At 48.2% G+C, this 12,250-nt stretch overlaps 1 protein-coding gene across 4 annotated transcripts in view; it reads left to right on the top strand.

Annotated features, from left to right (window-relative positions):
• The window catches only part of Ptpa (protein phosphatase 2 phosphatase activator), a 50,509-nt gene that overhangs the window by 9,385 nt on the left and 28,874 nt on the right, over positions 1-12,250 (top strand). For all 4 annotated transcript variants that reach the window (XM_026778868.1, XM_026778866.1, XM_005346125.3 and 1 more), the window contains exons 4-7: positions 5,337-5,462; positions 8,192-8,309; positions 10,295-10,394; positions 11,433-11,557. In XM_026778868.1, the coding sequence (XP_026634669.1) occupies positions 5,337-5,462; positions 8,192-8,309; positions 10,295-10,394; positions 11,433-11,557 (469 nt within the window). The remainder of the gene's footprint in view (positions 1-5,336; positions 5,463-8,191; positions 8,310-10,294; positions 10,395-11,432; positions 11,558-12,250) is intronic.

Below are 12,250 nucleotides of genomic sequence, written 5' to 3'. Positions count from 1 at the left end.
GCATGGCATCAATCTCTAGCGGAAGCATGCATGGCATCAATCTCTAGCGGAAGCACGCATGGCATCAATCTCTAGCGGAAGCACGCATGGCATCAATGGAGACCAAAATAGGGTTAGTTCTAGTTCTATAGTAGATCCAACACATACTTGACATGTATTAGGCCCTGAGTTCAAACCCCAGCACCACACCTTCCCATGACAACCCTGGTGATAGTGCACAGGCACACCTCCTGTCTGTTGGTAGAACTGGTCACCCTGTTGAGATGTTCCCTCATTTGTTTTAACAGTCCTGACTGCAGCTGTGTCCCTGGGCACTGTTGCTCTTAGCATTTGACAAGGAGATCTGTGGGCCATTTCCTCACCTTCATTCTTAGCCGAAATTCTAGCTGAGCAGAGAGCATGGGCAGGCTTTGGGGATCCCCCTGTCTAATAGTTACTCTGGTTCTTTTAGAGACAGACTTGATTCCAGGAAAGGCATGGACTGGGAACAGATGGCCAGCCACTTCTACCACTGGAGGGTGTAGTCTTCCTTGTACATGCTGTTGCAATGCCATCTCCCAGAACTAGGTCCCAGGTTTCCAGTGGCCTCTTAGGTTCATGTCCCAGTTGGCCCAGGGCCACCCTGAGCCTCTTATCTCAGACAACCAGTGGCTGAGTAGCCTCTTAGCACTTTGGCTCTCTGCCCTCTAGTTATAGCTGGGGCCTATTAAGTAAGGTCTGGCCTTGTCCTGGCCTAGTTTCTTCATATGTCCTAGGCTAACATTGCCCTCTTTTAGCCCTCATACCAGGTCAACTGCTGGGTGCTATAGTCTTGCTCTTTCTACTAGATAGGAGCTAGGACTGCACTGAGGAGAGACAGCTGGCCCTTGAGAGCTAACCCATAAGTGACTCCCTAGATTGCCTCTTTTTGGGCTGTGACTTTGGGTATAGACTGACAGGGAGGATGAGCTCAGCAGTGCCCAGTATGCTGGAAACATCAAGGGGAGCTAATTAAAGGAGAATTCATAATTACCCCAGCCAGGACTGAGCTGCCAATCCCCTTGGGTCCTCAGTTGCTCCAGAGTTTCTATGGGAGCAGTCCTCACTGATCAGGTATTGCCTTGACTGAAGGGCTGCTCTTTTGGCAGTATCATACTGTGTTTCAGGGTTTGCCAGCACACTGCCTCCCAGCTGAGTGGCTTTGCTCCCCCCACCCCAGCTTTTGTTAGTGCTGGGGACAGAACCTAACACTCTGCACACACTAGGCAAGAGCGCTACACTAAATCGTATCTCTATCTCCAATTCACTGGGTAACCTAGGCTGCCTTCAAACTTGTGATCTTCCTGCCTCTGCCTTCCAAGTACCAGGATTATAGGTTTTCATCACCTATAATCCTTCCTTCTTGTCCTTTCTTTTTTTTTAATATTATTATGTATACAATATTCTGTTTGTGTGTCTGCCTGCCAGCCAGAAGGAAACACCAGACCCCATTACAGATGGTTATGAGCCATCATGTGGTTACTGGGAATTGAACTCAGGACCTTTGGAAGAGCAAGCAATGCTCTTAACCTCTGAGCCATCTCTCCAGCCCCTTCTTGTCCTTTCTTGCCCTCTGTAGAGTGGCTGGGCCCTCAGGGTGTAGAACATGAGGTGGGGAGCCACTAGGATCCCATGTGCAGAGGTTATCGTGTGCTGAAAACTTCTGCTGTTCTTAGCTCTGTGTCAGCAGGTTCACTCAGGCTCACTCAGCTCTAACTTTCTTTTCTTTTCTTTTTGTTTTAAAGATTTATTTATTCACTATGTATACAATATTCTGTCTGCATGTACACCTGCAGGCCAGATCTCACTACAGATGGTTGTGAGCCACCATGCGGTTGCTGGGAATTGAACTTAGGACCTCTGGAATAGCAGGCAGTGCTCTTAACTTCTGTCTGAGCCGTCTGTCTCTCCAGTTCCCTCAGTTCTAACTTTCCACCAGATGTTCTTGCTTTAGCTGGGGCACTGCCTAAGCTGGATCCATCCCTGTGCTTACCTCAGTGGGTGTACAGCCATAGCCAATTTGGTCCCCAGAAGTCTCCTGTGTTGTCGGGCAGCAGAAGGTACCAATCATAGCATGTAGCCATGGCTGTGTATAAGGCTTTTCTTGTTGCACTCAGCACAGCACCCAGAGCTCCTATGTCCTCTTAAGTTCAGCACAGATAGCTCTCAAGAGAGAGTGGAGGGACCTAGGCTAGTGATTTCCATACAACCAGAAGCAGCGTAAAAACCACAGCAAGGTAGAGAGTTTGTCTAGACCCATGACAACAAGTTGTTCTTTAGATGATACCTATGCTAGTACTGGAGAGGGTTTCTATTTTGTATTGTTTGTTGTTTGCTTGTTATTTTTTTAAGAAAGGGTGATGGGTCAGAAAGCTTTTGTTTGTTTTTGAGACAGGGTCCCTCTATATAGCCTTACCTGGCCTGGATCTTACTGTGTAGACCAGACTGAACTTGAACTCACAGAGATCCTCTTACCTTTGCCTCCTGAGTTCTGGAATGAAAGGCATTTGATACCACACCTTATTTTGTTGTTTCTTTTGCCTTTGTAGGTTTCTTTTGTGTGTGGGGGGAACAGGGAGTTTTGAGACGGGGAGTCAGGGCTTCTCTGTAGCCCTGACTGTCCTGACTTTGAACTCAGAGTGCCTCTACCACCAGGGCAGAATGAGAAGTTGCCAAGTATAATCAAGAGACACTGCTATAGGGATGGGAGGGACACAAGTTATTCTTTGTGCTTTGGGGTGAGGTGGGGTGGTTCCAGCCCAGGATTGCTTCTCTCTCCAGCCCTTCTCTCCCAGCAGGCCAGACAGTAGATGCAGAAGGAGGAGCTATGAGTCTCTTAATTATTTACTAACCCAGCTGAGCTAGCTTCTGGGTCCAGGCTCCTGCTGGCCCCTTTAGTGTCTTGTCTGGGTTGCAAGCAGAGATCTCCAGGGAGCCTGGTGCTTCCTGGGGCTAAGATGCCCCACCCTCCTGCAAGGCCCACTTGCTTTGGTTTGTACTCAGCAGCAGTTCCTGTGACCTGCTTCTCACAGAGCCTGGCTCTGGCAGCACTTGCGCTTACAGTTCAGCAAGGCATCTTTACGCCACTCTAGCCACCACCTCAGCGACAGGTCACTTCTTCCTCCATAGGTGAGGAGGTGGGAAAAGCAGCCTTAGGGACCAGTGTAATGCTGTACAGCTAGAGTCCTTGCAGCTGGGGTCACTGGAGCCCTAGTCCTCACTGCCTCGGCCCTACCCAGTTCCAGGATCTCCTGGAGATTTCCCTTTATGCTGAGCATTCCCATTGACACAGACAGAATCTGCCTCCTAGCAGGGACCCTCTTCCGAAGGCTTCCTGGCCTGAGTTGCCACATAGTCTTACAGCCCTTAATCCTGGCTTGTTTCTACACCTGTGCCTGAAGGAACGCGTGGATGGACGCCTGACCTGATTCCTCCTTAAACAGCATTTGATATGCTGGTGCCTCCCACGCCTGTGACTCTGCTTCCTGGTGCTGGGGCGGGGTGTGTGTGTATGTGGGGGGGGGGAGCATGGAGAGATGGGTTCTTAGGTTGCCAGCTCTTGAAGCTTTGTACAGTAATCCCAGATTGGCACCAAGACAGCACTTCAGAATTGTGAACCAGTATTGTGTCTGGTAGTGAAATATGAAGAAAGCCTAGACATTTAACAATGAGGACCATTAAGAGGGTTACAGCATTCTGTGTATACACTGGTGTAAAATGAGGTTCGGGGGAAAGGAATAGGCTAAGGCACTTGTCCATTGTCCAGTTTCAGGGTCTGCAGGCATTATGTATAGCCCATTGCTTTGTGGCAGGCTCTTTCCCTCATGTTTGGAAGAAAAAGACAAGCTTAGGTCTCTAAGTAGCTCAGTGCTGTTTTAGTAGTGTTGGAGGCAGGCTGTCTGCCTGTGGAGTTAGTTCTTGGAGTGTTGAGCAGAGGAGCACTAGAGAAAACAAGCCAGGGTGTTCAGATGTGGGTGGTGTTGGTTTGGGGAGGTCAGGGTTACTGGCTGTATTAGTTACTTCTATTGCTGTGATCAGTACCCGACAAGAAGCAGCTTAAGGGAGAGGGTTATTCTGGCTTGCAGTTGAGGTCCAGTTCATCATGGCAGGGAAGGTAGAACCAGCTGAAGGGATGTGGGGTGGCTGTTCACATGGCATCCCCAGTCAGGAAGTAGAGATGAAGGCTGGTGCTCGGCTGGATTTCTCTTTTTATCCTAATTATTCAGACTGGGATCCCACCTGTAGAGTGATGCTACCCACATTCAGTTAAAGCATTTAGAAAATGCCCTAGAGACATACACAGAAGGATGCTTCTACAGGGGATCTGAATGGGTCATGGTGACAATAAGATTGTCTTTGTGTTTCTATGGCTGTGATAAAGCACCATAACCAGCAGGGTGTGGTGTTGCACACTTTTAATCCCAACACTCAGGAGGCCGAGGCAGGCAGATCTCTGTGAGTTTGAGACTAGCCTGATCTACACAGCGAGTTCCAGAACAGCTAGGGTTGTTACACAAAGAAACCCTAGCTTGGAAAAATCCTTTAAAAAGGGGGGGGGGGCACCGTAACCAAAAGCAGCTTTGGAGAGGAAAGGTTTTATTTCCCCTTGCAACTCTTGCGTCACAGTGTAGCTCTGAGGGGAGTCAGGGCAGGAGCTTGAGTGGAGGCCTGGAGGAGTACGTACTGCTTACTGGGTTATTCTTCATGGCTTGCTCAGCCGAGCTGGTCTTGAACTTAGAGATCCGACTGCCTCTGTCTCATCCCGAACGCTAGGATTAAAGGATTGCACCACTACTGCCCAGGTTCAGCCTGTTTCTTACAGAACCCAGGCCACCTGTCCAGGATTAGCACCGCCCACAGTAAGATGGGCCCTCCTTTATCAATCATCAATCAAGAAAATGCCACACACTTGCCCAATAGGCCAGTGTAGTGGAACATTTCCTCAACTGAGGTTCCCTTTTCCCAAATGGTGCTAACTTTGTCTAACCAGCACAGAGATGACGTACCACACTGCATTTCTCTTCTCTTCTGTCATACATCCGTGCTGTTCAGTGAAAGACTTCAGTCACATCTGCTTTAACAAAGGTCGGGGCTGGGGTTTGTACCTATCTATCCATGACACTGGTCTGTCAGCCGAGTGTAATTTCCTCTCTGAAGGGAAGGTTACTCCTGACCCTCCTTCATATTCAGGACAGTTAAGAATGAGAATAACAGCTAGGCCAGCCTAGGGGCCACCTCCTACAGCAATTGAGACTTCCTTCTGTGGCTCTAGCAGGGCTGCCAGTCACTGGTGTGCTTCCTCTATTTCACCTTCACAGGCCATTGAGAAACTGGTGGCTCTTCTCGATACGCTGGATAGGTGGATTGATGAAACCCCACCGGTGGACCAGCCCTCCCGGTTTGGAAACAAGGCCTACAGGACCTGGTATGCCAAACTTGATCAGGTGAGACTTGTCAGAGCACAGGGTGGGCCGGGCCAGTGGGAGGACTGTTATGGCTCCAGATGGGGCAAGGTAATTTGTCAGAATGGCAGTTTTATTTACCTAACTGCAGGTGTGGCTATCCTATCCCCTGTATGAGGCTGCTTATTAAATCATTTTTTTAGCCTCAGATTGGAAATGACACGTCAACTATAGTACTGTGAAGTACTATACAGCTGTGAAAAGGAATAGGAAGTCGGGAGGTGGTGGCACACGCCTTTAATCCCTGCTCCTGGGAGACAGAGGCAGGCAGAAAAAAAAATCCCCCCAAAAAGAATAAGGAAAACCTGGGCATGAGTGCACACCCTGAATCCCAGTTTTTGGGTGGCAGAAGCCAATGGATTCCTTTGAGTTTGAGGCCAGCCTGATCTCTATAACAAGTTTCAAGCCAGCAGAGCTACATAATGAGACCCTATCTTAAAAAAACAAAACAAGCAATATGATTTTTAAAAAGCTCCAGTCTTTTTTTTTTTTTGGTTTTCAAGACAGGGTTTCTTGTAGCTTTGGTTCCTGTCCTGGAACTAGCTCTTGTAGACCAGGCTGGCCTCGAACTCCCAGAGATCCGCCTGCCTCTGCTTCCCAAGTGCTGGGATTAAAGGCGTGCACCACCACCGCCCGGCAAGCTCCAGTCTTTAAAAAAACTCTTTACACCTAAAAGGTCCCAGTTCTCTTTAAAATCTGAGTCTTAACTAGGCTCTTATAAAATAGAAAATAAGGGGGGGGGATGATCAAGTTGTAGTTATGATCAAATCAAAGCAGAACCAGAATTCAATGGTATTTAAAAAAAAAAAAAACCCTCAGCTTCTCATATGTAGAATTTGCACATGATCTTCTAGGCTCCAAAGGGCTTGGCCAGCCTGTGTCTCCTGCTCTGTTATCTGCAGTACACATAGCTTGTTTTGTAGGCTCAGTTCTACTCCACTCTTTCCATGATCCCCGTGCCTTCAGTGTCCTGTAGTTCTATTGCAGTGGAGGCTGCACCATCACTAATGCCCCCACACCCCAGCCTCTCTTCAGGGACTCTGACCTTGCCACTTGATGTCAAGCCCCAGCTTCTCTCCTCCATGACTCTTCATGCCTTCAAAATCAAACAACTTACATGTTGCCCAGTTTAGCTTCCAGCTGGAGATGTAGCCTTGCCCAGAGCAGCTTGTCCACACAGGTTATCTGGTGAAATATTTCCCAGAAGACTTCTCCTTAATGATGCTGATCTCGTATTAATCGCAGCCGATTTCTTAGCACCAGCTGACCAGAAACCATCACATGAGCAGCCTCTGTAGAATCTGCTTCTTTGTGAAACTTGACAAGCCAGGCCTCCACTGTCTGCATTTTTCTCAATACTCTGCCAAGCTCCCACAGAACAGCCCATTAAGCTCTGAGGTCTTGATAACTTTTCCAGCTGTGTGTGCCAAACCACAACCTTCCAACAAAACATGGTCAGATCCACTGATACAACACCCCACTCCTGGTACCAGTTTTTGTTCTGTTACTTTGTTCATGGTGTATATTGTTTGAATCTAAAGCCAGAATTCATTCACTTTTTTTGTTTGTTTTTGTTTTTTGAGACAGGGTTTTGCTTTAGCTTTGGAGCCTGTCCTGGAACTAGCTCTTGTAGACCAGGCTGGCCTCGAACTCATAGAGATCCACCTGCCTCTGCCACCCAAGTGCTGGAATTAAAGGCGTGTGCCACCACTGCCTGGCAAATCTTTGTAATGTACCTTCCATCCAGTCAAGCTGTAGAACATTTCAGCTTTCCAGGAGGGCCCCTCAGACTGGAGAGAGTTGATGTCCACCAACTCTCCCATACTGGATTTTTTTTATTTTTTATTTTTTTTTGGTTTTTTGAGACAGGGTTTCTCTGTGGCTTTGGAACCTGTCCTGGAACTAGCTCTGTAGATCAGGCTGGTCTCGAACTCACAGAGATCCGCCTTCCTCTGCCTCCCGAGTGCTAGGATTAAAGGCGTGCACCACCATCGCCCGGCCTCCCATACATGGATTTTATTTGCATGTTTTTGAATTTCATGTTTTTGTAGCCTCCTTTCCTTGATGATGTTATATGTAGGTCAGATCTGTCACGTTGTCACTTGTGGCTCATCTTTTTCTTTGTTGTGCAGTAGTTTGCTGCAGAAGTGTGCACACGTTTACTCATTCTGCTATTTGGGTACATTCTAGTTGATTTTTTGTTTTCTTTTGTTTTGTTTGTTTTCTGAGACAGGGTTTTTCTGTGTAGCCCTGGCTGTCCTAGAATTGGCTCTGTAGACCAGGTTGGCCATGAACTCAGTGATCCACTTGCCTCTGCCTCCTGAGTGCTGGGATTAAAGGTGTGTACCACAACCCACCTGACTGCTAGTGGCATTTTTATGTTTTGGCTACCATAAACAATACTGTTAGGAACATTTCATGTGTCTGTCATGGCAGTCTTACTGTGCTGGGAATAGAACCAACAACTAGGGACACAAAGACTTGATGGCCCATAATCTCTCTGGGCCTTTGGTGAACTACCACATAGGACACTTGATCTTTTGTCTTGTTCCCAGTGTCACTCCAGGTGTCTCCCTGTTATGCCCCCTCCCCATTTCTCTGGCTGGTCAGAACTGGGAAGCAGGCCAGGCTAGCAGATGCTGCCCCTGGGTGCCTGCTCCTCAGATACTGCCTAATCTACTGGCACCACTGTATGTCTCTTATATTATCAGGAAGCAGAGAACTTGGTGGCCTCAGTGGTCCCCACCCACCTGGCGGCTGCTGTACCTGAAGTGGCAGTTTACTTGAAGGAGGCTGTGGGGAACTCCACACGCATTGACTATGGCACAGGTATCTGCTGCTGAGGGCTTTGAGTGACTGGGGCTTTGCTGCTTTCTGTATGTTGCCTGGGCTGCTTTCTTCGTGTTCCACGTGTGTGTGTGTCCGTGTCCCCATGTGTCCCCAGGGGGTGGGGGTGGGAGGGCGCTGTGCTCAATTTTATTCCACCAGATGGCGCTACTGCCACAGGCATGGCACTTACTGAGACTTGGTTTCTTTGTGGAGCTGGCATCTGATTAAGCTCTTCTTCATTCTAGTAGCTGTTTATTGAGCACGTACTCAAGGTAGCTGCCTGTAGAAGTCCACTCTCCCTGCCATCTCTTGTCTCTTAGCCCTTTTCTTTGTGCTGCCGGGTTTTGGTTCTGTTATCCATTTCAGCCAGACTGTTGTGGGTACCTTAGATAGTGTTCTCTCTCTCTCTTTTTTTTTTTTTTTTTTTTTTTTTTATTTTTTCGAGACAGGGTTTCTCTGTGGTTTTGGAGCCTGTCCTGGAACTAGCTCTTGTAGACCAGGCTGGCCTCGAACTCACAGAGATCCGCCTGCCTCTGCCTCCCGAGTGCTGGGATTAAAGGCGTGCGCCACCACTGCCCGGCTTTAGATAGTGTTCTCTAGGTCAGGGATGACCCCTGCTGTGGTACAGGCTACCTTTGTTCTCTCCCCTAAAGCCGGCACGTGAGAGCTATGTTGCCTCCCACTTGGTTGGGAAGGGAGTACCAGAGGGAGCCTGATTCCAGAGCAGGCCCTAGAGAACATTTCTCTGGAGCCAGAACCTGGGAGAACTTCATCCTTGGCTCACCTTGTTGCTGGGAGCAGTTCTGAGACCCTGGATGTGGACAGTTTTAGTTAAAACCCACGTAGGAGGAGGTGGAGGTGGAGGCAGGCGGATCTCTGAGTTCGAGGCCAGCTTGGTCTACAGAGTGAGTTCCAGGACAGCCAGGGCTACACAGAGAAACCCTGTTTCAACCCCTCCCCCCGCAAACAAACCCAACTAGGGAAAATAAAATTCCCGTTACAGGGTTTCTCTGTATAGCCCTGGCTGTCCTGCACCTCACTCATAGACCAGGCTAAGCTCAAATTCAAAGATCCACCTGACTCCTCCTCCCAAGTACTGGGACTGTGCCACCAGTGCTTGGCTAGGAAAAGATTTCTAGGGCAGTGGGTTCATCTGGAAATTTGTAGGTGAAAGTAATTGAGCATATGTGCTTCTAGATTCTGGCAGACTCTATAGAAATAGCCTGAAACAGCTGGCTTCACCTCCTTCCAGATTCTTACCACATAAGAATGGGGCCAAGATCCAGCCAGTGCCTTTTACAGAACTAACTGTTGCTGGTGGGTGTGACAGGGAGGGAAAAGAGGGTACCTTAGCCTTGTAATCTGTCCACATGTTCCCAGTGCTCATGGGACCCCATCTAAGCTTCTTACCATGGCTATTCTGGTGAGAGGCTTTCCCTGTCCTCTGCTGAGGACACACTGCCTACTTGTCTTGGGCCTTTGCATGTACTGTTGCTCCTGCCTCTTTCCTACTGTGCCTTTTCCCCAACTATTTGTTACCCATTCCTCTTTTATTCCAAACATTTCCTTAGGGGAAAACCTTGAAGTCTGAAATCAGGGTTCCCCTGGGATGTGCCTCAGGTACCCATCTGATTCCTGCATAGCTAGACTCACAATAGTAACTGTATATTTAATGTCTGTGGTTTCTGACAGACCATGAGCTCTTTGAGGCAAGGACTCCTTTGTCACTGGCACCCAGCATGGACAGTGACTGCCCTCATAGTAGGTGCTCAATAAGCGTGGGTTGCTAAGGTGTCAAACCCATAAAGTAAGATGCAAGTACCTGTGCAGGATTGACACCGAGGCCCATCAGGACAAGCGCCAGTGCTTGTGGCTGGTGAAAGGCCCAGGGCTTTGGGACAGGGGGGCGGCCTTCCTCCTCAAATGAGCTGGATGATGGGGACTTCTACTGCAAGATGTCAGCTTGAGCTGTGTTTCTTCCCCAGGTCACGAGGCTGCCTTTGCTGCTTTCCTCTGTTGTCTCTGCAAGATCGGGGTGCTCCGGGTGGACGACCAAGTGGCTATTGTCTTCAAGGTGTTTGATAGGTGAGAGTTGACTTGGCGGGAAGAGATAGTGTTCCCCATACCATGCGGAAGCACTGTTCTGAGGCGGCTCCCTGTGATGTAGCAGCTGCCTCCCTCTCATAGAAGAGGAATCAGACAGGTCTCTGCTGAGGTCACAGTCCACCAAAGGTAGGAGGCAGATTCTTCTGGGCAGCATAAGTGTGCAGTGCAGTTGGAATTTTCTCTAGGTCACCAACCAGCTCCCAAATACAGACACAGAGACTTAGCTTATTATGAGTGCTCGTCCTTAACCTAGGCTTGTCCCACTAGGCCTTTTAATTTAATTTAACCTATTTCTAGTCGTCTGTGTTTTACCTTGGGCCTTTTCTCTTTCATTCTGTATGTCCTACTTTCCTGCTTCTTCCATGTCTTGCTGGCCTCTGGTATCTCCTTTTCTTTCTTATTGAGCCTAAATTTCTCCTTCCACATAACTCTCCCTGCCCCAAAGTCCCACCTATATCTCCTTCCTCACTATTGGCCATTCAGCTTTTTATTAGACCAACCAGGTACCTTAGGCAGGCAAGGTAAAACAACAACACTTCTTTACATTGTTAAACAAATACTGCACAACACAAACAAATGCAACATCTCTTTACATAGTTAAACAAATGCAGTACATCATTGCATAGCTAACAAATACTCCACAACAGTACAGAGACCTGTTCTGAGCTGCAGGGGTCCTAGGGGCATACTGGTGTGCTGATGTTGAGGCAAAGTATAGCCGTGCAAGTTACCTAGAAACACAGCTTCTGATACCTGACTTCTTGGATTTCACTTACTTTCCAGTGGTGCCTGAGGTTAGAAAAAAGGACTTCTGCCTAAGGTCTTGCAAGTTTCCAGGGTTGATGACACTAAGCCTGGTGTGTTGGTCTTTTGTCTTTCCCTGACAGAAGTATGAGGGGAAAGAAAAAGCTCTGTTGGCTCTTCCCGCCTCACCACTGTCCCTACCCTTCCTATGCTGAAGTGCACCATGTCTTACCTGTTTCTCTTTTTTCCCTGCTCCCCCTCACCCCGGCACAGGTACCTTGAGGTTATGCGGAAGTTGCAGAAGACGTACAGGATGGAACCTGCAGGCAGCCAGGGTGTGTGGGGTCTGGATGACTTCCAGTTCCTGCCCTTCATCTGGGGCAGCTCACAGCTCATAGGTACTAGTGGATGGTCATGTCTCTCTACCTTGAACCCCAAGTCCTTCCTTTTTCCTTCCTCCTGCCCAGTGCACATAATGACAGCTTGTAGAGCAGGACATTAGATCTGCTATTGATGGAGACTGATTTGCTGTTGACTTAGTGCTTTTAGCCAGTGTGACCAGCTGGAGGATATGAAGGTGAAGTACCACCAGAATCATGGATAGTGACATAGACTGAAGCAGGGCACGTGCCTGGTGCATAATGGACTGGTGTGAATGCATGCAGTCCCTGCAACAGCTGTGGAGTTTAAGTTGAAAATTCGGGCCTCTTTTGATTTGGCAATCATCCATCTCATCCACTGTTGTTATGGAACTCTATGCAGTGGGCATATGGGAAGTTGCTGCCAAATGCTGTTTCCTGTGTGCTTCCCAGGTCTGCTCTGCCATGCTCCTCACTTTAAAATGATTATCCAGGCATGTCAGCATCTTGGGATCCACCATTGGGTGGAGTTAGTGATCATCTTTAGTTTTATGGAGAATGAGTTGCCACTAATCAATACTCACAAATGCCTAATGCCTGAGAACTTGCCTTTTTTTAAAAAATATTTATTTATTTATTCATTATGGATACAATATTATGTCTTTGTGTATATCTGCAGGCCAGAAGAGTGCACCAGAACTCACTACAGATGGTTGTGAGCCACCATGTGGT

This window comes from Microtus ochrogaster, chromosome 4 (genome assembly GCF_000317375.1).
Source record: "Microtus ochrogaster isolate Prairie Vole_2 chromosome 4, MicOch1.0, whole genome shotgun sequence".
NCBI classification, from domain to species: Eukaryota; Metazoa; Chordata; class Mammalia; order Rodentia; family Cricetidae; genus Microtus; species Microtus ochrogaster.
The sequence above is the reverse complement of the archived record's forward strand: the minus strand, read 5'-3'. Positions and strand labels throughout refer to the sequence as shown.